This window comes from Xiphophorus maculatus, chromosome 6 (assembly GCF_002775205.1).
Source record: "Xiphophorus maculatus strain JP 163 A chromosome 6, X_maculatus-5.0-male, whole genome shotgun sequence".
Lineage (NCBI taxonomy): Eukaryota > Metazoa > Chordata > Actinopteri > Cyprinodontiformes > Poeciliidae > Xiphophorus > Xiphophorus maculatus.
The window spans coordinates 1,195,076-1,220,338 of record NC_036448.1 but is presented as its reverse complement, the minus strand read 5'-3'; the positions used below and the strand labels follow the sequence as shown (position 1 = coordinate 1,220,338).

Genomic DNA, 25,263 nt, shown 5'->3' with positions numbered 1-25,263 from the left:
CTCTATTGGCCCCTCCTCCTCTATAGGCCTCTCCTCCTCTTCAGGCTCTTCCTCCTCTGCAGGCTCCTCATCCTCTGCAGGCTCCTCCTCCTCTGCAGGCTCCTCCTCCTCTGCAGGCTCCTCCTGCTCATCAGCTTCTTCTTCTATGGTTGGTTCTTCTGAGAAAGTCTCTTTCTCCTCCACAGCTGCTTCTTGTTTTTCTACAGCAGCTTCCTCTGGGGGCTCTGTCTCATCCTCAGCTACATCCTCTGAGTGTCCAGCTTCTTCTGCAGGCCCCTCCCCAGCAGGCTCCTCTGAAGGAGCTCCTCCCATTTCCTCCACAGGTTCTTCCTCTTCTTCTGTGGTAGCTAAGTCCTCCACAGCTTCTTCTGCGAAGGTCTCCTCTGCCGCTTCCTCAGCGGGAGCATCCTCCTCCTCCTGCTGTTGAACTGGCTCCTCCAGAACTCCAGCAGGAAGTTTCTCCTCCTCTATGGGCTGATCAGAGTTCTCGGTTTGTTCTGCATCCCTGGCCTCCTCAGTTTCCTCCTCAGCTGGCTCCTCCTGAGGCAGAAATACTTCACTTTATGAAAAACACACCTACACTTCCCGTTTACAGCTACAGCTGCAGCTCAAGGAAGTAGAACAGCATAAAAATGTTCATTCATTTTTGTAATTCAAAAGTAAACTGAAAGGTCCATTCATTAAACACAGAATAATGTATTTAAGCTTTTATTTCTGAGAATATCAAATAGATTATCAATTACAGCTGTAACCCCCAACCCTCAGAATTTTTATATTTTCTGAGAAACTGAATTTCAGGTTTTCCTTTGCTGCAATAAATCCTCAACAAACATGACAGAAATAAATGACTGAAATAGAGCCGTTTGTTAAATCTGTATATGGTTTAATTCCAGAAATCCACATGAGTTTCACTTTTAGAACTGAATACAAACATCAAACCTTTTTATGCTATTTTAATCTATAGATATGGACTTCTATAAGGTGCTTTACTTAAAAGGTAGATTTCAAAAGCAGGATTTCTCTCCCTAGTATTTGCTAAAATGCATAGCTGCACACCTGAACCTAGTTAAGATACTTTAATTTACTTTATTCCACATCCAAACTTCCAGTTGTAATAGTTGCATTAAAAAGCAGTTATTACCACCATGATGTAACAGAATGATCATATCACAGACCTCCACAGGAAGCTCCTCCTCAAGCACCTCTGGATCCTCCTCTATCACCTAAAACATCACACACAGCCACGTAAATGTTACACATTTGAAATAAACATTTAACTGAACTGATAAGAAAAGTTCTGAACTGGAAGCAAGACTAATATGTATTGTATTACATATTTGTAACCTGCATTAAAACGTATTATTCTGGGACTATGGGATGAACTGTTTCTCCTCAATGAATACACAGAAAAGGAAAATATGCTGGCTCCAGTCTTAAGGTTTTTCTTCAGTAATGAAGAATCCCACCCATTCTAGCTGGTGAGCATAGGATGTGTGGACAGAAGGAGCTCATTTAGCTCAGTGTCCAGCATGTAAAGGGTTTTGAGGCTGCAGACTGACTGCTATTTTAATGTGTGTAGAGTTCTGGCCGTGGCCAGCTGTTCTAAGATCGTTTCTGATGACTTTCTTGGAACTACAGTAATTTGGGTCAGTTGTAGAATAAAACTCCAGCAAGCCAGCTAATAAACTTCAACTAGCTGATCGACCAGACTGTCTACGACCCATAATTCCTTTGGTTTCTGGTCAATCAATCAATAAACGACAAAACATTTCAGTTTCAACATGCAAGTAGACAGAGAACATCCCAAAATAAAAAGTGAGCTGGAGATTAACTTGCTGGACTGTTCTAACCTCAGGAATCTCCTCGGGTTCTGGTTCTGGTTCCACCATCTTAGGCTCAGCAGGTACTTCAGGCTCAGCTTCTAGGACAGAGAAGCAGAGAAGTGTTCTATGTCCATGAAGCTTTCTGAGTCGCTCAGAACTCCCTCACAGTTCAGACCCATACCTGGATCATTAGAACCTGCTGTATATGGTCCACATTCAGCCAGTGGTGCTGATGTGGGACCACAGATTTTTATTGGCTGAATGTTCTATTATCAGCCCAGGTCAGGAGGTCAAACTCATTTTTATTTCAGGTCACATGAAGATCATGTTTTTAGATCATGACTGATCTAAAAACAGCTGGTTATAGCAGAACCTATTGATCAAACGACCCATTAATGAACTGTTAAAAAAATTGACAAATGGCTGCTTTTCATTAGTACTTGAAAGTTCTAATTGGAGGCCACATAAATAGCTATTGTGGTCTGGATTTGGCCTGCAGGCCTCCAGTTTGACACCTGGCATAGACAATCACTGGACATCCCTGCTAAGACCGAAGAGATCTACACTTATTATAATAATACCATTTGCAGATAGTCACCTAGTGATGGCGCTGCAGTCTCCTCTGCCACAGCAGCTTCAATCTCATCCTCAGTCAGATCTTCCACAGGCTCAGGGTCCGGTTCAACTATGGCTGAGCAAAGATCAGGACATAAAGAAAGTTATAGTTCAGCACCAAAGAGCTGCTGTCTGAAAACCTACCATGAGTCACATGGATCTGCTTATGGATGAGGCATCGCTCAGGTAAATACTGTTAATGTCAAGTTTAAACATTGCTAATCTGCAGCAGCATATAATGGTTTAGGAATGACTTATTTGGTGTAATGCACTAGTTTTAAATGTGAAAGTTATTATCTTTGGATTTCTCTGTAGATCCAACCCAACACTGCCCATGTTAGGACTGGTAACAGAGTGCTTCAGGATCTAATTCTAAACATTTTTATGTTGTCCATAATGTAATAACCCTGTTTTATCTCCTTCATGTAGAATTTTATCCTCAGTAAAACCAATAGATGCAAATCTAAAAACAAAATATTAAATTTGCAACAGCAAAAATAAGATCTGAAAATAGGTAGAACAGGACTGAAAATGAATAAAGAGGAAAAGTCAAGTCCAAATATAAAAAGTACTCATGTGGTTATAATTTAAATTAACTTAACATTTAATTTACATTTCAGAACTGTTATCAGTTCTGAAATGTATCAATTCCTTGTTTCAGACAACAAAAGTCTTAATCTGCTAAACTTGAAATGGTGTGAGGAACAGCCCTGCTGAGGCCTTCAGTTCAGCCTGAACCTGACTTGCTGCTGAGGGTCAAACCTGGAACATGTGGTACCTTCTGGTGTTGGTTCAGGTTCCTCAGCATCCACAGCAGGAGCAGAATCCTCACTACGGGTGAAAGCGTCAGCAGCCTTTTCTTTCAGTCCTATATTAAATAATGCACAGATTGTTGGTAGGTCGCATGTAAGAGTAAAGAACAGATGAAGAGTGCACATGTTTGTGTAATACTGTCATGTATGTAGAGCCTTTCAAAGGTATTCACATCCCGTCATTTTTACCCTCACTTTGTCACATCATGACCAGAAACTTCTAGATTTCTACCACACCACAGCAAATTGTGAAGTAAAAGGTTTAATACTGTATGGTGACTTAAAAAGGTCTTTAAAAAAAGAGACTTTGTTAATGAATGAATAATTGATTTTAAAATACTGATCACCCAAAACTAAGGAAATCGGGGCTGATTCATTAGTGATCCATTAGTCTGTTTTAACAACCAGCAGCTTGTCTTCTAGAGTGTTCTGGATTTACCTCCATCCTTCTTCCCATTTGGTTTGACCAGCCCCCCCCCCCCCCGGCCCTGCTGAAGAAACATGCTGCCATTTCATGGTGCAGTGGATGTGTTCAAAGTGTCAGTCTTCCAGCAATCAATCAATCAATCAATCAAATTTTATTTGTATAGCACATTTCAGCAGCAAGGCATTTCAAAGTGCTTTACATCATATCAAACACAGAAACACAATGCAATATAGAATCAACAATCAAAACACAACATTAAGTCAAGTTACATCAATAAATTTGTAATTGATTACGTTTCAAATACAATCCTAAACAGGAGGGTTTTTAATCGAGTTTGCATCCATAAAAGGTTTACCTGTTACACTCCTACTGTGTTATATGGAACAAAATACCTGTTGCTATTTTTATTCCCACTCACTCTCACAATCACACAGTTTAAAACGATGTAGACAGCATTTTAATGGGCTTCTGGCACAAGGCTCCGTACACCTCTTTCATGGAATTTCGAGCAGGGACTCGGCCGTCCCTCATGGATTTTTGTGCAATTCTATGGACTCATCGTTTTGACTGTAACCAAAGACCATGTAAGCCTTTGGTTTTCCATCTCCGAGAGATTTAAACCTTGGAGTCTTGTTTTATAACTAAACCCAGTTTAGTCCCCCCGCCCCCCATTCAGTTCCCTGCTGTGTTCCTTAGACTTCATGTGTTTGTTCACTAAAACCCAATAAGCTACATTTCAGTGCATTCTTAGCAATAAACCCTTGAGTATTTACAGACTTCATTCCCACTATGACTTTCTGATCAACTTGTTTTAATGGTTTTGGTTTCCTTTGAAGTCAGCAGCCTCTCCCAGCATTTCAACATTCTAGTATTGTTAAAGTATGGCTAATCAAAAACTCTTCTTTGTAACTTTGTCAATTCAATTCAATTTTTTTACAGTAGATTTGAACTGCATTATGTTTGTCCATTTTCTTCACTGTTAACCAACTTGGTTAAGTACAATCCAGGATTTCACACGAACGTTTTAATGTTAAAATGTGTAACTACAGATGCTACCCCAAAGTAATGTCAACAGAGCTGTGTATAGAAATTGAAATTGTAATGAAAAACTTGTAAAGTTAACAGTGAAGACCTAAAGCTGCTGTTCAACAGTTTCCTGTAACAACTGTAAAACATGTTTTACACAAGTCGAAACGTGAGGACATGGAACAGAATTGGAGAAACATCAAGTCCCATAATGTGTTTGAAGCATATGTGTTGTTTCTGATGCACTTCTGCTCTGAATAGAGCAGGGATGTCAAACTTCCGTCTTCAAGGGCCACTGTCCTGCAACTTTTAGATGTCTCTGCTGCACCACTTGAACAGAATAATTAGGTTCTGGAGAACTGATCTACACAAGGAGGAGGTAATGAAGCCATTTCATTCCAGTGTTTTTTTTTACCTGTGGCACATCTAAAACCTGCAGGACAGCGGCCCTTGAGAATTGGAGTTTGATACCTGTGGACTAGAGCGTGTATACTGAGACCAATGCAGTGGAATTTAGTGTTCTGCTGAATCCTGAATGGATATGAAACAGGATTAAATGTGCAGGAAGGCTGCGTGGGAGCGTTATTATCCTATGGCATCAAGTCTTCCAACTTCATTGAACTCAAATGCTGATACACAATTTACTTGTGAAGATACAAAGAAATACAAAACAAACAAAAACACAAAATATATATAAAAAAGTTTTAAACCAGTTACAAGGATGAACAATCTTTATTGGCAAGAGAAAAATCAATTTATTCCATCTTATAAGCTAGGTCCACTAGATTCTTCAGTCCAGTCAAATATCAATATTGCTTTGATATGCTGTGTGTTAGGGATCATACATAATGAGAAATAGTACCTAATTTAAGGTATTATTTTTAATTTTCCATCTATTATTTTAAATAATTTTATCCTTAAAGGCTACAACATTAATGATTCTGTACATTTGGTAACTCTTTATTTGATGGGTTGTGAATAAGACTGACATGACACCGTCATAAACATGACATAACACCGTCATGAACATGAGGAAGTCTTCATGAATATTTATGACTGTTGTCATAAAGTGTCATTTGGTAAATCATGACACTTTTAATGCAAAGTTGACATTATTCAAAATGCCTTTGTTATGACAACTTGACATTAACCAAGAAATCATGCTCTGACATAAATTTGTTATAAAAGTATTAGTGATTCAACTTTAAAAATTATGTATCTTTAAGCTATTAAAGTTAAAGTTTAATCAGTAAAGACATTTTGAATAATGTCAACTTTGCATTAAAGTGTTATGATTTACCGAATGCCACTTTATGACAACAGTCATAAATATTCATGAAGACTTCCTCATGTTCATGACAGGTGTTAAGTCATGTTATAACAGGTGTTATGTCATGTTTATGACGGTGTCATGACAGTCTTATTCACAACCCATCAAATAAAGTGTTATCGCAAATGTTAAACTTCAGAACATAAAAATTATGACATTTTTAATAGAAAACTTTTTAATTCTGTGAAAACATTATTTATGGCTTGATTTTTGCCAGTCTGATCCATTTTTCTGGGAAATTCAGTAGAAAGAGTCGACACAATAACGAGCATAAACACTGCAGCCTTCTCACTGATCTCACCGAACGCTTTTGTGAATATTAATATTTTACACTCAGACACTTAAAAATCTATTGAGCAATTAGATTTTTTTAATTCACAAAAAAAGAGCAAAAATAGATAATATGAGATGTTATTGAGGTGTGATTTCATGACTCCTTGCTCTGATAGGCTGCATCAGGCTCATCACAACAGTGCAAATGGAAGGACTGGTTTCCATACAAAGATCAGCTGACTGCACTGGCTCCATTTAAAGGGTCATATTTAAACAAAACAGGAATCACAGGTAAAACAGATCAGGACCTATAGTCTCATCATTTAGAGGTTCTGGTATTTATTACACAGATAACGACTATTAAGTATAACATATATTGACTACCAGTCCACCAATCAAAAATGGCTGTGACTGGGATTGCCTTTCTTATAAAATGTACAGAGCTCAGAGTTTATTTTTTGCCTTCTTTAACAGATTTCTCAGCTCTAATTTTCTTCCATTTTTCTTTGAGAGTCAATTTAACTTTTTCTTTATTTTTTACTTCCTTTCCCAGCACCTTCTCCTCTCTTTTCTTTGATTTCTTCTCCCCTCCCTTATCTTTGGTCTCTTCTTCCTTTTCCTCGCCGTTTTGTTTAACCTTTTCCTTTCGCACTTTTTCCAGAGCCTTTTCTATTTCTTCTTTCTCCATCTTTTCCTCCTCCTCCTTTAGTCTGCTGGCCACTCTCTCCTTCACCCTGGCAGTCATTTCCTTCCTGCCCAGGTCCAGCTCCTTTTCCTCCTCTTCTTTAGCCAGCAGCTGCCTGACTTCAGCCAGAGCCAGCTTAGCCATCTTCTTGGCCTCCACACGTTCATGGATGATTGTCAGCTGCTGCTTCAGAGCCTCCCGAAGCTTTAAGCCAACATCTCTGGGTGAAAGGGATTCTGGGACAGAACCATCAACAACACTGTTTGGTGCCACACCAATCAGAGGAAGGATGAGCAGCAACACCATGCTCAGGTTCTCAGCAGGCAGCCATGGGAAAGTCAGTTTAAATTCAGGATGTCCATCCACAGCAAATACAGTTGACACCAGAAGTTTACATACACTGAATAAAAAGACACATTTTTTCCTCACTGTCTCAAGTTAAACCAGACCAAACTTCTCTTGTTTTAGGTCAATTTCAGTTACCAAAATTATTTCTATTTTCCAAATGCCACAATAATGAGAGAAAGCCTATGAAACATATTTATTAAAATCTGAGGTTTACATACTTTCTCCGTATTTGGCAGCTTTAGCTGGTCCATTCCATCAGACAGAACTGCTGGAACAGAGTCAGGTTTGTAGGCCGCCTCATTCTCTACAGGGCAAAGAGACCAGGGCTTTCTCATGACCACACCTAAACCTAAACACCTAAACACTGACTTTGTAGTCACTATGTAACCTGGCTATATCTTAGGGTCATTGTCCATCTATAAGACAAATTTACTACGAGAGTTTAACTTCCTTCCAACAGAGGAACGCAGCAGCTTCAAGCATCAGTAAATGGTTCCCAGGATGAACCAGACTGGAGCAGCTCCATGGTTCTCTTCCTGATATCTTGGCTCATTTCTGCTGACCTTCCCATCATGTCAAAGCAGAAAGCGGTGTGTTCCACGGCCTTGAAATACATCCTCACGTGTAACTCCAGTTTACTCAAATATGTCAGTGAACCAATCAGAGGTTTCCAAAACCATGACATCGTCATCTGGACATTTCCTCATCGTTTATAGAGACAGTAAATATATAGTAAGCTTCTGATTTTGAAGACATCCATAAATAAATCTGACATATTCTCTCATGCATCGATTCATTTATCAAGTAGTCATTCTGACTTAAAGCAAGAGAAGTTTGGTCTGATTCCGTTCCAACCATGTGAAGTGTTCTGTGTATGTAAACTTGTGGTTTCAATTTTAATCTGTAAATCTCAACAAACCAGTAAACTGAGAATTCATTCAAATGAAAACCAAGTACAGTCACACTTTGTTTAGTCCAAGACCAAAACCATGTAGAAGAGGATTACACTGCATCTATTAGTCCATGCTACACTTAAATACAACACATCTTCATGCTGTGGCTGTTGTAACTATACCTTTATTTGCTCCTCTGCATACCCCTTCTACAGGTTTATCATCTGATGTTTAATAAAAACAAGATAAGGATTAAAAAAACTGTTCCTATTCACCAAATATTTACTCTCGTCAGCTTTGACAATCCTCTGATCACCTCATGTCTTTATATTACACCTTTAAAAGTTCAGAACTCAAAAGCAACAGACAAACATTAAATATGAAGATATACATTTTTGTTGAGGAAAAGTATCAGCCACTCCCCCTGAATCATTGCTAAACTGTGACATAAAATAACTGCCAAGTCAACTACAAAAACACCACGCATAAGATATCTGGTGTAACTAGGGGTGTAAAGAGATCCTGTCGTATGAGACATTAAAACTAGAACTGCACAATGTACCGTCATTCGCCATGTCAGTGTGTGCAATATTCATCTAGCAAAGGACTTTTGGGAGTGCAGTAATTGTTGGCTAATGTATTTCAAGGGTTAGGCACTTTCATTTTCCATTCAAATGTAATGTTTAGTCACCTGAACAGTCTCACAGCAGAAAATGCTCACACTGATGTATAGCAGAGGCAGAAATATAAGCCTTGTGCTTCTACATGTACCTCTTCAATTAAGCTGTTTAAATTGCTGTAATGTTTAAGTGTTCATAAATTATTTGATGACCAAAAAAAAATCAATAAAGCTGATCATTCAGTTTTGTTTTTTCTGCTTTAAAGGTTTGTGAACAAGTCACAGCCAGAGGTGGTTCATTTCACATCAAGAAAAGCCTGTTTTTAAAAATCAGGTGTAAGCCAAGTATTCCTGACTATTCTAGGAGTTCACTGCAAACTGTGACTCAGAAAAACACACCCTTCACATTCACTGAATACACCTGAGGCAGGTTTCAGCTCAGTAAGCCTGTAACTGTCACTGACAGGAAGAACTATACTCAGTGTTGAGACAGAGGAACTGGCATTCAGAAAATCTGTAGAGGGGAACAAATACTTATCTAATCTGCAGCTTAACAGGACAGAAGTGTCTGAATCAGTTATGATCCAGTGTTTTAGATAAATGCAGCCAGCTAGATGAGGAACAGGCCAGGTTAGCAGTTCCTGCTCAGGCAGGCACACAGAGAAGATGGAACTGTTGCTGCATATTGTTCAGAGAGAAGAGATCTACTGAGATCTAGTGAGCTTGCGGTGTGACTAAATCTCAATATATGAAATACTAATTAAAAACACAGCTAGTAACTTGATATGGGAAATATAGTGTCATCTATCATAGAAAAAAAATTGTGGTAATTTGTCATTGGTAATAAAATGGTCACTATTGATTCAATGAGTGGAATAATAAATGCTGTGTTCATGTTTCAAAATATGAACAAATGGAATCATTATTTTGCATGGCTAAAGGGTAGAGCTGTACCAACAAGTCAGTGTAATGAAATCTATTTGAACAGCTGGTTTCACTAAGGACTGAGAAGTTATAAGTCTAAAAGATTTAATTGAATTTTAGATAAAGCTTTGTCATGAAAGTAGTTACAACCACAAACTATTGCAGTAAATTTGAGGTTGATATTCACCATCACAAATGTTAATAATCTGTAATTCGAGTAAATCTCATTAGATTCCCTTCAGCACAATAATTCTGCTTTCTTTTGGGAATAAATGTGTGGCTTTGTGTCTGTCATAAAATAATTTCATCAATCTGATAATATTTCACAGTTTAGCATGAAGTTGAGATGCATCACACATCGCCAGAGGAAGAACCTGCAGGTCTGGTTTCCACATTCCTACAGCATTCTGGGTACTAATCATCTATCTACTATAACATTTACATTTTGTTTTATTCCAAATACAAAAAGTTTATTCTTACCAGTGAAGAAAATTAGCTCAATATAAAACTAAAAGTTTTAAACTTGAAAGAGGCATAAAAATGCACAAATGCATGCAAACTGTACAAGTGTGTAGCAGCTGATTTCAGCTCAGGTTTCTGGCATGCAGCGGAGCCTCAACACATTTCATGATTTTTACAGTGTTACTGGCTGTTGTCAACAGGCTTGTGCAGAAAATATACACCGACTGGCCAAAAAAAAAAAAAAAAAGCCACCAAAATGGTCACTGACATTTGTTCGGATCGTCCTTAGCTCACCGCTGTGGAGTTGCTTCAATAAGCTTCTGTAATGCCACCAGATTTATTTCCATCCAATGGTGCATTAACTTTTTGTCAAGATCTTCTTGTATTGATGATGGGAGAGTCTGACCATTGCTCACAGCCTTGTCCAGACAGAACATATCAAAGAGTGACAGTGGGGTTCAGGTCTGAACTCTGGAGGACGATCCACAGCAGAACACTTCAGTGATCAGCCATCATTCATTTTTTCTGGCCACATTTCTTCCTAAAAGTCAATGCTTCCCCACTTTGCCTTCAAATGATTATAAAACCTTGGCAGTTCACAACCCAGTCATTTCTGCATCTCTTTAGTCTGTTTCAAAAAGGCTCAAATTATTGCACCAAGCAGAGAAAACATCTAACATATTTTACACAATGACAGGATGCGTCTTTCCACATGGTTTAAGACATGAGAAGCTAAATATTAAATAACTTGTTGTCAGCTGAAAGATAATTGCCCAAGCAGTAATTATGCAGTAGGAGGTTTGGACCAATTTGCTTAGTTAAATCCAGCTGGTGACTTTGTTTTGGCCAGGCAGTGTACGTTTAAATTCTTAAGGGCTGACGGAGAGAAAGTGAGAGCAGAGTTCCTGAGGATCCTCTCCATGTCAAGGCTAAGGAGCTGACATCATAGGAAAAGATCTGCTGATGCAGGAATCCAGTCAGTAAAGTTTGAGATCCAGCTTTCCAGAAATGTTGGATTTCTGAAGTGAAGAAACTGAAATCTAAAGAAGCGGTTACATGTTTTACAGTCATCTGACTACAGCAGCAGACGGATGGCCAAGTCTGCCAGGGGCCCAGTCAGTCTGCTCTGATCGATTGGAACTGGATCACAGTTCCAATCTGGCCTGAACCTGAATGGGACTGGTGAGACTGAAGTGAAGGGTATGGGTTTGTACAGAATGGAGCTGTCCTTCACAAAGGAACTAAATTCCACTGAGAGAATAGGCTGGGATAGCAATACCCTGGCTTGGAGACGTTGGTATCTATAAAAGGTTTGAAATGATAAAAGGCAGAACCTGCTAAAGCAGTTAGGGAGAGAACACCCTGCACTGTTCTGAGCAGCTGCTGCCATTACTACTGGTTATGGAGGCCCACTATGACGATCTTCTGACCCTTATTTCCATCGTCTTTAGCACCTCTTTGTCTGACTTCTTCCTCATCTTCTTCCTCATCCTCCTGCTGACCATTCATGAGTCCTGAGGTGCCATGATCCTCCTTGTCCTCCAGGGGCTCTAGTGGGTTTATCACACCGAACAGGAAAGTGAAGAAACTGTTTAACCAATCAGAGCCACCTTCCTCCACTTCTTCTAACCAATCCAGAACCTGGGCTTCCCCCTGACCGCAGCCCAAACTGGTCAGGCCTACGCAGACAAGAGGGTGAGGGGTTGGGGGAGGTGAAGGGGAAGTTCAGGGACCAAATGTGTGGAGGTGATAACCAAAAGCAGTGAACAACAAACATAAGGTGGAAAAAAAGAAAGTTTGATCAAATGAAGGAAAAACATGTGCTGAGGAGGGAAGAGAGGATGGGGGAGAGGAGAGAGAAGGAGGGGGAGAAACAAACGGAAAAGGTAAGAGAAGTTTAAAACGAAGGTTAGGTGGCGAGGGAACTGTTTACACAACTAGAACCAGTCAGACCATCTGCACAGGATCCACTGGGAGCGCTGCCTGGGGCTAAAGCTAGGCTAACAGAAAGAGGGATGCCTATGGGGAAAAGAATTACACTGATCACTATGTGCAGACAGCCATGAACACACAGTACACTGAAGGAAAACTAATGCTGGGTCTACTGTGACCTCACAAGGATGACAAATAATAAATCCAATTATTTGCAAAAATGTAAATCTAATCTGTTACATGGGCAGTGGAATAACATCAGCAAACCAATACATGTTATTTGGATGCTGAAAAGGGCCTAACTCCTATATTTATAAAGTTCCAATTATATATTCATGTAGATCTGATTCATAAATACATGTCTTAAAAATTCATGTGTAAAAAAAACAAATATGTATATATTTCAACACATCTAAAGACGATAAAGAGCCAATCTAACATTCCATTTCTGATGGACTGTGCGCCGTCAGAGGGGGTCACAAAGGAGAACATTTAGACATGGTTACTCTGCTCCTTTATAATTTGCAAAATTTCTGCTAAGCATAATTTATGGTGTCAAGCCAGGTGCAACAATTGTTATGTAAAGTTGCACTGATTGCTCAGCAGTAACAGAAACTGACTGATTTTCTGTTTGAACAGCTGAACCCAGTGGCTGGCAGATTTGGAACTAAAATCTTCTCCAATCTTCTCCTGGTTTATTAATGCAGCATAGTGACGTAGCTGATCAAATGTAGCAGCTGAAAGAGCTGGGTCTGACGTATCTTCTCATCAACAGTTTTAGCTGTTGGATTTCTGAAAGGACAAATGTGACTAAGGTTTGAAATCAACATGCAGCCGTTCTGCTGCTGAGCCACAGTGAAAGGCTGCATAAGGTAAGCCAGCAGGGCTATGATCACATTTATAAAAAAAATGATACAAAAATCAATCAATTGAATCAAAACGTAATCACAATGTCATAATTTTAAGTTCTCAAAATGAACACTTTCTTAAAACTCCTACAGTCTGTTTATGTGAAGTCACTGGCCTCTGCACTACCGTTTCCAAACAAACATGGCTGATAGAGCATCATAACTCCCTGATGAGGTTAACTTTAAGTAGAGAAATGATGAATAGACATCTGGACACTCAGTTTTATTATGGACCACAGCAGCAAAGCACAGGAGACTGGAGCTAAAGCTTAGTTGAGGAGTTAATGTGAATATTTAAGTGAATCAAACTTTAAACACAAAATCTAAAATGAATACAGACACCAAATGAAATATCATTTTAAAGTTAGAGTTTCTGGCTCTGTTTGGTGGTTTTTGACATGCATTTTTTCAGATGGCAATAGTAGCACAGGGAGGAGGTGGAGGCAGATCATCTGCCTCATATTATACTGTCACAACATGGTGACAGTTTTCAAAATGTAAACTAGGCCTGTCACGATAGCAAATTTTGCTCAACGATTAATTGTCTCAAAAAATTATTGTGATAAACGATAATATTGTTTGAAGACCTTTTTACACTGATTTAATGGAAATGACGTAATAATGCATGCGATTTCCTGCCAAAGATAAATACACTTTATTTTCAAAGAATATTTAACACTGGAACTGATAAACAACATAAACAAAACAACCAAAAACAAAACGGATTCTCAGTCTCCATTAACAAAAAATGTACTTGATAAAAACTAAACAACATAAAGCCAAAGTGGAAATAAATACTGCATTCAACCAAAAGAGTGCAGATTATGAAGTCTGTATATTATGTTGCCCTTCAGTAATAATTAGATTTAAATAGAGAAGATGGCCACATCGACCACCTGATGCAATAATTCACACTACATGATTTTTTGCTCCTATTTTTCCCCTTACGACAATCTTAGAACGTTGATCTTTCTAAGATTGTGTGGTGTGTTACGGTAGATCGTCTTTGCCGCTAAATCAGGGATTTTCCCCGACTGGGAGCTTTAACTACACCTGTTGAATGTGACAGGTAGCCAATCAGAAAGCGAGGATTCTCCTCGTGCTTTCTGAGGGGAAATTACGGAGGAGAATCTCTAACAGCTGACATGGTGCAACCCGAAGTGCAGCGGACATTGGAGATGATATGTGGAAACAACATTAATGTTTATTCAACATGCAAAGAATATAGAAATGACAAGAGGAGGAGTTGGAGCCAAATTGCTACCGCAGTTGATAAACCCGGTAACTTTTCAGCTGTTCTTCGTTAACGTGACGTAAATAGGTTCTAATGATTTTCATTCAGTCAGGACTGACACTAGCCACATGCATTGCAGGTAGATTGTAGTAAAGCATTGATTAATGCCTGGTTTTAAAATTAGTTCACTGGACTTGTAGCCATTATTTTGTGCCCATTGTTGGACACCACACGGCAGGAACGAACCGATCGAACTGTTATATCTAGGATTTCTGTCGGCTAATGTGTGGACTGTCAGGTTTTGAAACTGGGCAGACAATCGGCAGACAGATCTAAGATCGTGTAGTGTGCGCTGGGCTTTACACTGAGGAAATGAGGAAGGAGGGTCAGTGGAGAGCACCGGAGTTGAGCCTTTTTTCATTCAGTGTCATCAACAGAAAGAGAAAAAGGCCGGAAGAGACGATAATGCCGATAATTGAAATGACGTCGATAGTTTTAATTTATCGTACGATTAATCGATTTATCGTTTATCGCGACAGGCCTAATATTGACCAATTTTAGTTCAGTTTTGGGGGCTTTGGCAAATCAATCCAACAACCCGGTTTAGTGGAAAACAAAATGACTTCTAATTGTAAATAGAATGATATTCACGGAAAGGTTTGAAAGCACACAGTGTGAGCCAGCTCGTCAGTCAGTCAAGTTTAGGACTCATTTTATCCTGAAACTTTGTTAGAAGTGCTGTAATCAATGAAACATTAATCAACAACATGATGGCACTTGACAAAATCTTTCATTTGTTGACTGTGTGTTCTATGACTTTGTACTTTTGTATTTTTATGATGTGAAGCACTTGTTGCTAAATGTACTTGATTAGATTTTGCTACAGAGAAAAGAAGGAACAGGAAGAATGAGCTTCTAGGTGAACATCTGGGCCAAGTTATGAGTCGAAATACCATCTAATCATCATTTAAGGCGGTTTCAAGGTTCTGATGAGAACAAATCGCATATTATCATCACCAGGCTCCATACGAACAACATGGAAATGACATGAGGGTATAGAGGCTTCCCTTTCCATTTGGTCATTCAGAGGCAACTGGTCAGAGAACACTTGATGGATTATTTAAAGTCACAGAGCTCAAAGAAGCTGCTGCAGAGAACATTGAATATTATGAGTCACAAAAACATTTAATTTCCCTTTGGGATCAATAACGTATTTTTCAACTGAATAGAATATCTTGTAATGTTGAGACTTTCAGCCCCAGATCCTAACATTGCTTACAGTACGTTAAAAATCTCCCAAAGCTTTCTGATGTCAAGATTCTTAGAAATTTATTTCTAAATGTTATCACTGTTGGCAAATACATTTTAGTGCACTTAGCTAATTGAAAGTGGACACCAGATAGCATGCTCTAATTCTACTAAAAATTCTCTAGATTCTGGTTCCCTTGTCAGCAGCTCAGATGAACGCAGTGCTGGTTAACAAGAAATAAATCCACTTGCCTAGAAGCACCTTAGCGTCCTCCACATCAAAGTCACCATCTCCATCAGTGTCGTACGCCGCCAGTTTACCTACAGAAGCCACAAACATACGGAGCCATCCAGAAACAGAATTACTGCATCTGTCTAGACAACAGACAACATTCTACATTCCTACTGAAGCTCAGAAAATGTTATTCAATTGGACTAAGCAAAGAAATTAAGTTAGTCCTGTAAGTTCATCATCATGTTATCACTGTTCAGTATTTCTATCAGGAGTTTAGTCTGTACTTCAGAAGGAGAGTCTAACAGCCAGGTGTGTGTAAAGTCTTGGAAATTGTATTTTATAATAAACCTTTAGAATACTGCAGTCAGCTGGGTGACTGATTCAGCCCCACATTTAGATCCTAGGGGGAGGGGCCAGACACCTGGACTTAAAGAGGAAGACCCCATTTATAAAATGATGCTAGAAAATATTCTGGTCAAAGGAGAACAGGTACATCCAGAAAAATTACAGCATTGTGTAATGCTGTAATTACACAATTACAGCATTACACAATTACACAATGGTAATATTTCTTACCAGTCATCTCCAAAAGTGAAACATTCATTTTATAGAAATTCATTACACAGAGTCAAAGATTTCAAGTTTCTATTTTTTGCATTTTGAATGATTAGGACTTACAGATAATGAAAACCAAACATGCAGCATCTCAGAAAATTACATTAGATTAATGAAACAGGATTTTTTATACACAAATCTGAGGCAGCTGAAAAGCCGGTTCATTTCTCTGCACTCAGTTCTTGGTTGTGGCTCCTTTAGCATGAATTACTACATCAACACAGCGCAGCATGGAGGAGATCAGCCTGTGGTTCTGCTCAGATGTAATAAAGTCCAGGTAGCTTTGATAGTTGGGTCTGGGGCCTCATCTTTCTCTTAACAACATCCCACAGATTGTCTGTGGGGTTAAAGGTCAGGCCAGTCCTCCCTGTTTCTGTTACCACACTTCTTCCTTCCACTCAATTTTCTATGAATATGCTTGGATGTAATAACCAGCTTCTTCAGCATTGATTTGCTGTGTCTTCCCCTCCTTGTGGACGCTGACTGTGCCGACTGACCCAGAGTGAGAGAGCACTCAGGAAACCTTCAGCTGTTTGCAGGTTAATTCACTTATTATGGTGTCCATTACTGAGCTTTTTCACAGTAGCAGAATTTTCAGAGAAACTGAATTTTGAGTTTTTGTTTTCTGTAAGCTATTATCATCAAAATGACAAGAAACAAAAGACTTAGAATAAATCACTGTGATGATTCTGTGGAATATATGAGTTCCAGTTTCTGAGATGACTGGTAAGAAACATTTCACTTATACAACATTCCAAGTTGTTGATGTACTACACAGGTGTCAAACTCCAGTCCTCGAGGGCCGCTGTCCTACAGCTTTTAGATGTGCCACAGGTACAAAACACTGGAATGAAATGGCTTAATTACCTCCTTGTGTAGATCAGTTCTCCACAGCCTTGCTAATGACCTAATTATTCTATTCAGGTGTGGTGCAGCAGAGGCACATCTAAAAGTTGGAGGACAGCGGCCCTTGAGGACTGGAGTTTGACACCCCTGATGTACTAGTATTTCAACAGCTGCTGTTACCTAAAAAACAAACACAAACAAAACAAAAAAACTACATTCTGATCTGAAAGGAAATGTTTTGCAGTCATGTTTGACTTATAATTCACCTTGTAATGCACTAGATGCTCTAGCTAGGGGTGTGGTTGGGGTGCAGGTCAGGACTGCATGCGGTTCTAATCCAGGCAGAATGAACTTTGGCTTAGTAAACATGTTTAAGCAATACTAAGCATTCTAGAATAATAATCTGTGGAGTACAAAAACAGCTAATAGAAATATCCATAACAACAAGAGAAACGTGTCTAGTGTTCTTTACCTTGCAAGGTTTCAGACAGGTTAATCTGTATGCCCTTAGCCTTGTCTGCATGCAAAACAAGAAATTTGGAAGAACAGCAAGATTAGTAAAGGGAGCAAAGGAGATTCACAAGGAATACACTAATCAAAGATACATACCACAGACAAGAATGTATCATTTTTTATGAGGATGCAGATTAATCAGAAGACACCGATCCAACAATCAGACATGCATTTAAAAATACAACAGGATTAGGTTTAAAAATCAAGTTTCTCACAAACATTTTCTTCCTTTATAAATCCAGCACTAAATTCCAGACTCCATCTTTAGAAGGTGATGCTTCAGTTTGATTTGCACAGAGTGATTCCAAGCTGGATCACAGCAGAGGAAAAATATCAACCTCACAAGAAGAGATGAGTTTAAAAACGAGAAAGACTTCTGGAAGGATTTTTAAACTTGCAACATCATGAAAAGCAGCAAAAGAAAGCTTTGCAGTAAAATATTGAGGAAATATTTCAAATATAGAATTAGATGAAACTGGTCTTTTGAGGGCCCTGAGATTTGCTGTCTCCTCTTTACATGTAAATGTTACATGCAGCACCTAAGTGCTAAATCAAGCGTTAAGATTGCAGATCAAGTTCAGCAATAAGTCTGAGCTTAATTTAGAAATAAAAAGGACTGAAAACACTGGGTAGTTATTACTGACTGTCCTGTCCCATCTAAACAGGGATGGTACAGAGCGCTGTCTAATGCAGGTAAGATGCTAACTCTTTCTATGCTCATTATAAAAACAAGCTATAAATTAAATTAAATAATTAGATTTATGTAAAATATTGTAAAATAAAAACATTGTTTCGGAGCTAAAACTGCTATTGCTTGCCAGTGCCAAGCATAGTTCTGTTAAAAAGCTATGAGCAGTCACTATCTTCCCTGCAGTAGCTCCACAGAGTTACTTCATCAAATCCATTTAGAATTTCATCTCAGCCTTCTCAACCAAAGCTGATTTGAAGTCCCCACAGATTCCAGGGCAGCAGTAAGAGGGAGAACCCTAACAGGTTTCACATGAGAGGTCACTGTTACAACCTGCAGTGTGCCATGGTCTGTGGTGGAAATTAGCATACTGATGTAAACACAAGACTAATGCAGACACTGAGCGTATTTTCTTTTAGAAAAGCAGACATAAAATCACTAGGATAGGTTTTGAAAGTAAAGTGGATTTAAGATGAAACCTGACTAGCCTCTGCGTGGAATATTTGTGAACTGATTGCATTTTTCTGGCTGATCACCTGTCTTTAAAAAGCCTGACATAGTTTTTTTTGTCTGCAAAGTCACTAAATATAGCAACAAGCAGTGGGGTGACATTTGCAGACATTATCTGGTGGGCAAGTCTGTCACTGTAGGGCAGAAGGAGACTGTTGCTGATTTTCAGACTTTTGGGGAGGGAGAGAAGGTCGGATTCTCATGGAGGTATCGGCTGATCGCCAGTCTCCCAAAATTAGGTAAATCAAAGTTGATTTATCAGCCAGCCGAATTCTTGGTGCACTTCTAATGGGAAAACTGATCTTTCTTTTAAAATGAAGATGCTAACAACATAGCATTAAAGTGTCACAACCTGCTAACAAAACTTCAATTCAAATATCTGAATTATCCCTTTAAAATAGCTGGTGCAGCTTTGCCTTTTGTACTGAACTCACTGGACTGGCCAAACCACAGCCTATTTCACAGTGCTGCATCTGCACATCAGCATTTGGTTAAAATTACAGTTCATAGAAAAAGAGGCCAAACAACCAGGATAAAGTGCTGAAAGAGACATGTTTCTTGAACTGCTATTTACCGTGGATACAGTTAGCTCCTATCAATTCACTATCATTCACTTTGGAGGCGGCAAGCGTTAAAGCCACAAATACATGAAGACAGCAACAATATGAGTCTTAAGTGTTAGATGTATGTTCCAACATGTGCCCACCTAGAACTCCTTGATAGTCGACCAGGTCAAAGTAGACCACAGCCACAGAAGTCCAGACACCGAGCAGGGCCAGCACGATGAACCAGGTGAAGAAACTGCTGCTGCTGCTGGAGCCAGAGTCCGGCTTCTTCCCGTTCTTACTGGATAACAGGCCTTTACCTGCATCTGGAACAGAAACACACAAAGCGTCAGGTTTAGGACCGTCAATTAGTTTTCATTAGCGAAACCATTTAAATGATGACTTTAACTAAGGTCAGTAAATAATGCTTTTCCAAAAGCACCAGTTTACCTTGTCTCGCAAAACATATTCTTTATGTCGATGTTTGTAATCAACAGCCGAGCAGTAAAAATTAGAACATTTATTACCCACCAGTAAAAAGTAACTGTGTTAATTTAGCTTGATGAGTATCTGAGGTTCAAAGAACAAGTCCAATAAGCTAGGTTTAATTATTTCTCCCATCCTTGGGCTGCCACCTTATTGGCGTGGAGATGTTTGAGTGACCCAGAGATCCTAGGAACTTTGCTGTCTGGGGCTTCGTGCCCCTGGTAGGGTCACCCAAGGCAGACAGGCCCTAGGTGAGGAACCAGACAAAGCGCAGTCCGAAGACCCCTAATGATGACTTGGATTGGATTCAGTGTTCCCTGGCCGGACGCAGGTCACCGGGGCCCCATCCTGGAGCCAGGCCTGGAGTTGGGGCACATTAACTAGCGCCTGGCAGCAGGGCTTTTACCCATGGGAGGGGCCAAAGAGGTTGGGTGCAGTGGGATGGGTGGAAGCCGAGGGAGGGGTCCTGGCCACCACCCGGCATCTCAGGAGGGGGAAGCAGTACAGCAGCCTCAAAAAAAAAAAACTGGTGGAAACGCTCACAAAGCAAGTGGAGTAGAGTTGAGATGGGCCGGTGGAAAAGGGACATATGTTTCTCGGCTGGCCTGGGAATGCCTTGGGATTCCCCCAGAGGAGCTGGAACAAGTGGCTGGGGAGAAAGAAGTCTGGGCCTCCCTTCATAGGCTGTTAGCCCCACGACCAAAACCCGGATAAGTGGAAGAAAATGGATGGATGGATGGATAATTATTTCTGGGGATGCACAATATGAACCTGTAAATTTTATCTGCCATTATTTATCTATAATCCATTCCCTAACATTCTTGTATATTCTGTATAATCTGTGCATATAGCTCCCATATTTAGATTTATACACAATATCTATATCTCTTGCTATAACCCGTTATAGTCCATACATACATAGTCTTGTACATCTGTAAATAAATATTTATATCTCATAGAGCACTTCTGGATAGATGCAAACTACATCTCGTTGCTTGTACTTGTGACAGTGCAATGACAATAAAGTTGAATTCTATTCTATTCTATATCAGGACTGACATTGGTATTGGCCGATATTAACCATATTTTAACTTGTTGGTATTGGCCCGATAAATTAAAATGGGCTGATATTAATGACTGATATTTATTTATATCTTATTTCACACTACTGAAATATAAATAATATTGGTAAACATGAGTTATTGGTAGGCCTGTCGGGATAAACGGTAAATCAATTAATCGTACGATAAATTAAAACTATCGACGTCATTTTAATTATCGGCATTATCGTCTCTTCCGGCCTTTTTCTCTTTCTGTTGATGACACTGAATGAAAAAAGGCTCAACTCCGGTGCTCTCCACTGACCCTCCTTCCTCATTTCCTCAGTGTAAAGCCCAGCGCACACTACACGATCTTAGATCTGTCTGCCGATTGTCTGCCCAGTTTCAAAACCTGACAGTCCACACATTAGCCGACAGAAATCCTAGATATAACAGTTCGATCGGGTTCGTTCCTGCAGTGTGGTGTCCAACAATGGGCACAAAATAATGGCTACAAGTCCAGTGAACTAATTTTAAAACCAGGCATTAATCAATGCTTTACTACAATCTACCTGCAATGCATGTGGCTAGTGTCAGTCCTGACTGAATGAAAATCATTAGAACCTATTTACGTCACGTTAACGAAGAACAGCTGAAAAGTTACCGGGTTTATCAACTGCGGTAGCAATTTGGCTCCAACTCCTCCTCTTGTCATTTCTATATTCTTTGCATGTTGAATAAACATTAATGTTGTTTCCACATATCATCTCCAATGTTCGCTGCACTTCGGGTTGCACCATGTCAGCTGTTAGAGATTCTCCTCCGTAATTTCCCCTCAGAAAGCACGAGGAGAATCCTCGCTTTCTGATTGGCTACCTGTCACATTCAACAGGTGTAGTTAAAGCTCCCAGTCGGGGAAAATCCCTGATTTAGCGGCAAAGACGATCTACCGTAACACACCACACAATCTTAGAAAGATCAACGTTCTAAGATTGTCGTAAGGGGAAAAATAGGAGCAAAAAATCATGTAGTGTGAATTATTGCATCAGGTGGTCGATGTGGCCATTTTTTCTATTTAAATTAAATTATTACTGAAGGGCAACATAATATACAGACTTCATAATCTGCACTCTTTTGGTTGAATGCAGTATTTATTTCCACTTTGGCTTTATGTTGTTTAGTTTTTATCAAGTACATTTTTTGTTAATGGAGACTGAGAATCCATTTTGTTTTTGGTTGTTTTGTTTATTTTGTTTATCAGTTCCAGTGTTAAATATTCTTTGAAAATAAAGTGTATTTATCTTTGGCAGGAAATCGCATGCATTATTACGTCATTTCCATTAAATCAGTGTAAAAAGGTCTTCAAACAATATTATCGTTTATCGCAATAATTTTTGAGACAATTAATCGTTGAGCAAAATTTGCTATCGTGACAGGCCTAGTTATTGGCCATCACAGCAACATTAATGGCCTGTACTTATATCGAATATTGGCCCAAATTTTCATATTGGTGCATCCCTAATTATTTCTAGATTAGAACCTCTAATGTAGCTAGATAAACAATAGTAGGATTTGTTGCCAGATGTAAGGATCACACAACTCAGCAAAGTTTCAACGTCTCACTTAGATCATTTGTTATAGTGAAAAATTCTTCTAACAAAGTAACATTTGTTGATGCATTTACAGACTTTATTAGTAGTGGGAATTTTGAGTTTTCATCCATTAAATAGAAAAAATTTAATTTCAGGGCCCTTACTTGCTAATGTAAAAAAAACAGCAGTAACAAAATAAATAAAACTGTCAAAGTATTCCTATGGTCTACAGTCAAGTTCATGAGAGCCAGTCATTTTTTCTGATTCTCAATCCCCTTCCCTCATCTGCTGCTCTGCTCTGCTGTCTGATAAAAGGCTATAAATCACTTTTTTGGACACATTTCCACAGGAAACAAATAACAGCCCTGGTGTGGAAACTTTTGACATACATATGCCACAAAAGGTGCAATATTCCACATTATACGCATCCAAACTCTGAAATTTTAATTATTAAAAGGGATTTAGATAACATTTTTATAATTGCAACAATGAAATTGTTGGATTATTTTAGCACCAACAGTAATAAGTGCTGCTATAAATAAAAATTATTCTGCTCATATAAAATTTTTGTTTGACATGTTGATACTATAGTACTTTGATCCTGTAAAGCAACAGTATTTTAAATCACCATGAAAATCAGCAGTGCCTTGATCCAACAGGCTCTGCCTGCACTGCAATCACCTGAATCAGGTGTGTTAAAGTAGGGAAACTTTTAAAACATGCTGGGTAGTGTGGACTGAGGACCAGAATTGAAAACCCTAAAGCACTAGTGCAGGATTGCTCAAGTCCAGTTCTCAAGAGCTACCATCCTGCAACTTTCAGATGCTTCCCTGCTCCAATACACCCGAATCAAATGAATGGCTCATTTTCAGGCCTGTTCAGAGATGATCCTGGTCTGTTGAACTAACGATGCATCTAAAAGTTGCAGGACGGTAGCTCTGGAGGACTGGACTTGAGCTCCCCTGGAGGAGCAAAAAGGCTACACCAGAAAGGATGAACCAGATCCAAAAGGTTATTCCGGGTGTGCCAAAGATATCCCACAATGCATGACGGGAGAAAGGGCAGAGAGAATGAACAGGTGCTAAAGGGAGATTTGTGTTGCTAGGTCAGATTTCAGAGACCCCCAGCAGTGCTCAACTCTGAACACTGTTCCAAATGCAAAGCTCACTAACCTGGGTGAAACAAAAGGAATGTTTAGTGCCTTTAACCTGTAAGGGAATTCTCACCTATCAGGTAAAACTTGACCAGAACAATGTTGAAGTGTGATACAGAGGTCTGTGCTGCAATTGTACAAAAGGTTTGTTGCTTCAGAACTGTGTGAAAGCACAGTTGGACACAGAATGCCTAAATGTGGCCAAACGTCAAACATAGGTGTGTACCTGACTCCATTAAAGGTTTCTAACAAACATTTAGAATACATGATAAAATAACCAATGAAGTTAATAGGACAGGATGACCTGACACAACCAGACCGGCAGGTTTTCAGAAGACAGCTGTCCTTCACTCTGAACCTAACAACCAGTCCCATTCAATGGCCCTGAACCTGCCCTCATCTTCCCTACTACCCAATCAGTCACTCATGAGCAGACCTGTTCCTCACCTTGCATTTCCCCTGCAGGAATCGCTGTGACAACAGGCGGTGTGATGGACTCCACCAGGTTTGCTGGATCACCCATCCCTGCCGTATGAGAGCTTGACAACTAGTGGTGGGCTGAAAAAGCAGCTCTGAGTCCCCGCCTCTGCTGCCTCCTTTGTGTTCCTATCCGGCCCTTCCCTCCTGACTTGTTTTGTTGTTAGTCAGGTCAGTCAGTAAGTCACTCTTGCTGTGGGTATGGATGTGGAGGTCACTCAGCTATTTATAGTGCTGTTAAACAGCTGGCCCTGACATACAGGCAAAGAAAGGAACACAGTCACTGTCCTCCACAGACTGGAACAAGTGGAGGGGGAGTCAACAAGAATTTGCTCCCAAGCAGAGAAAAGAGAATAAAATCTCATGTTTGACATCTACATCTTACATAGACCACAATATTATTTAAAGATTGTGCTAAATAATGCACTGCCTGATTCTGTGAACTAACCTCAGCAACAATCAGTCCCTCACTGAGTGAGTTAATGGACCAGGAGCTCCCCCTTTCACCTGACAGCCACAGCGTCTTCCCTGCTCTATCTCCACCTACTGTGTCCCTCCAAACAGACATTTATATTTCTTATGGCCATTCTAGGTCAGCTAGGCATCGTCTCCACTAGGTCCAGGAAAATACATTAAGACTACACTTTGTTAGACCATTGTGGTTGGTTCAACTTTCAGAGTATACAGTGGACAGTTTGGTCAGCTCATTTGATCAACCCCAACAATATTAAACCACATTTAAACATTAGCAGCAGTTTTTATGTTGGTCTCCCTTTTCATCCCCCTTTACGTGTTTGCATGACAGGAGACATTGCTTTCCATGAAAGTTTCTTCAGTTCCTCGATGTAACATCATACTGCTGGTATTTAAAACAGCTTGCCATAACAATGTTGGCATTCTGGGTGTGCCGTGGTGGCGTAGCGGTTAGCGCGACCCGTATTTGGAGGCCTTCAGTCCTCGACGCAGCCGTCGCGGGTTCGACTCCCAGACACGACGATATTTGC

General features: G+C 39.6%; 2 protein-coding genes across 2 annotated transcripts; both read right to left on the bottom strand.

Annotated features, from left to right (window-relative positions):
• Window positions 1–2: 2 nt before the first annotated feature.
• Window positions 3–24,324, bottom strand: LOC102221881 (fibrous sheath CABYR-binding protein-like). Its single transcript, XM_023335210.1, has 11 exons — window positions 24,230–24,324; window positions 19,673–19,837; window positions 17,728–17,772; window positions 17,522–17,587; window positions 15,812–15,880; window positions 3,217–3,306; window positions 2,422–2,514; window positions 1,851–1,921; window positions 1,176–1,223; window positions 65–540; window positions 3–15 (listed from the first exon to the last, which is right to left on the bottom strand). Exons 1-11 carry the CDS (start codon window positions 24,303–24,305, stop codon window positions 3–5), a joined length of 1,212 nt encoding a protein of 403 aa, XP_023190978.1. The 5' UTR covers window positions 24,306–24,324.
• LOC111608935 (myosin-M heavy chain-like) lies at window positions 6,079–7,445 on the bottom strand. Its single transcript, XM_023335505.1, has one exon. The coding sequence runs from the start codon at window positions 7,295–7,297 to the stop codon at window positions 6,758–6,760; it is 540 nt and encodes a 179-aa protein (XP_023191273.1). The 5' UTR covers window positions 7,298–7,445; the 3' UTR covers window positions 6,079–6,757.
• Window positions 24,325–25,263: the final 939 nt, after the last annotated feature.

Coding starts and splice junctions, on each gene's coding strand:
- LOC102221881 (XM_023335210.1), bottom strand. CDS start 24,305: ATGGGTGATCCAGCAAACCTGGTGGAGTCCATCACACCGCCTGTTGTC. Junction 19,838..24,229: donor TCCTGCAGGGGAAATGCAAG/GTGAGGAACAGG, acceptor TTTCTGTTCCAG/ATGCAGGTAAAGGCCTGTTA. Junction 17,773..19,672: donor CGACTATCAAGGAGTTCTAG/GTGGGCACATGT, acceptor TTTTGCATGCAG/ACAAGGCTAAGGGCATACAG.
- LOC111608935 (XM_023335505.1), bottom strand. CDS start 7,297: ATGGTGTTGCTGCTCATCCTTCCTCTGATTGGTGTGGCACCAAACAGT.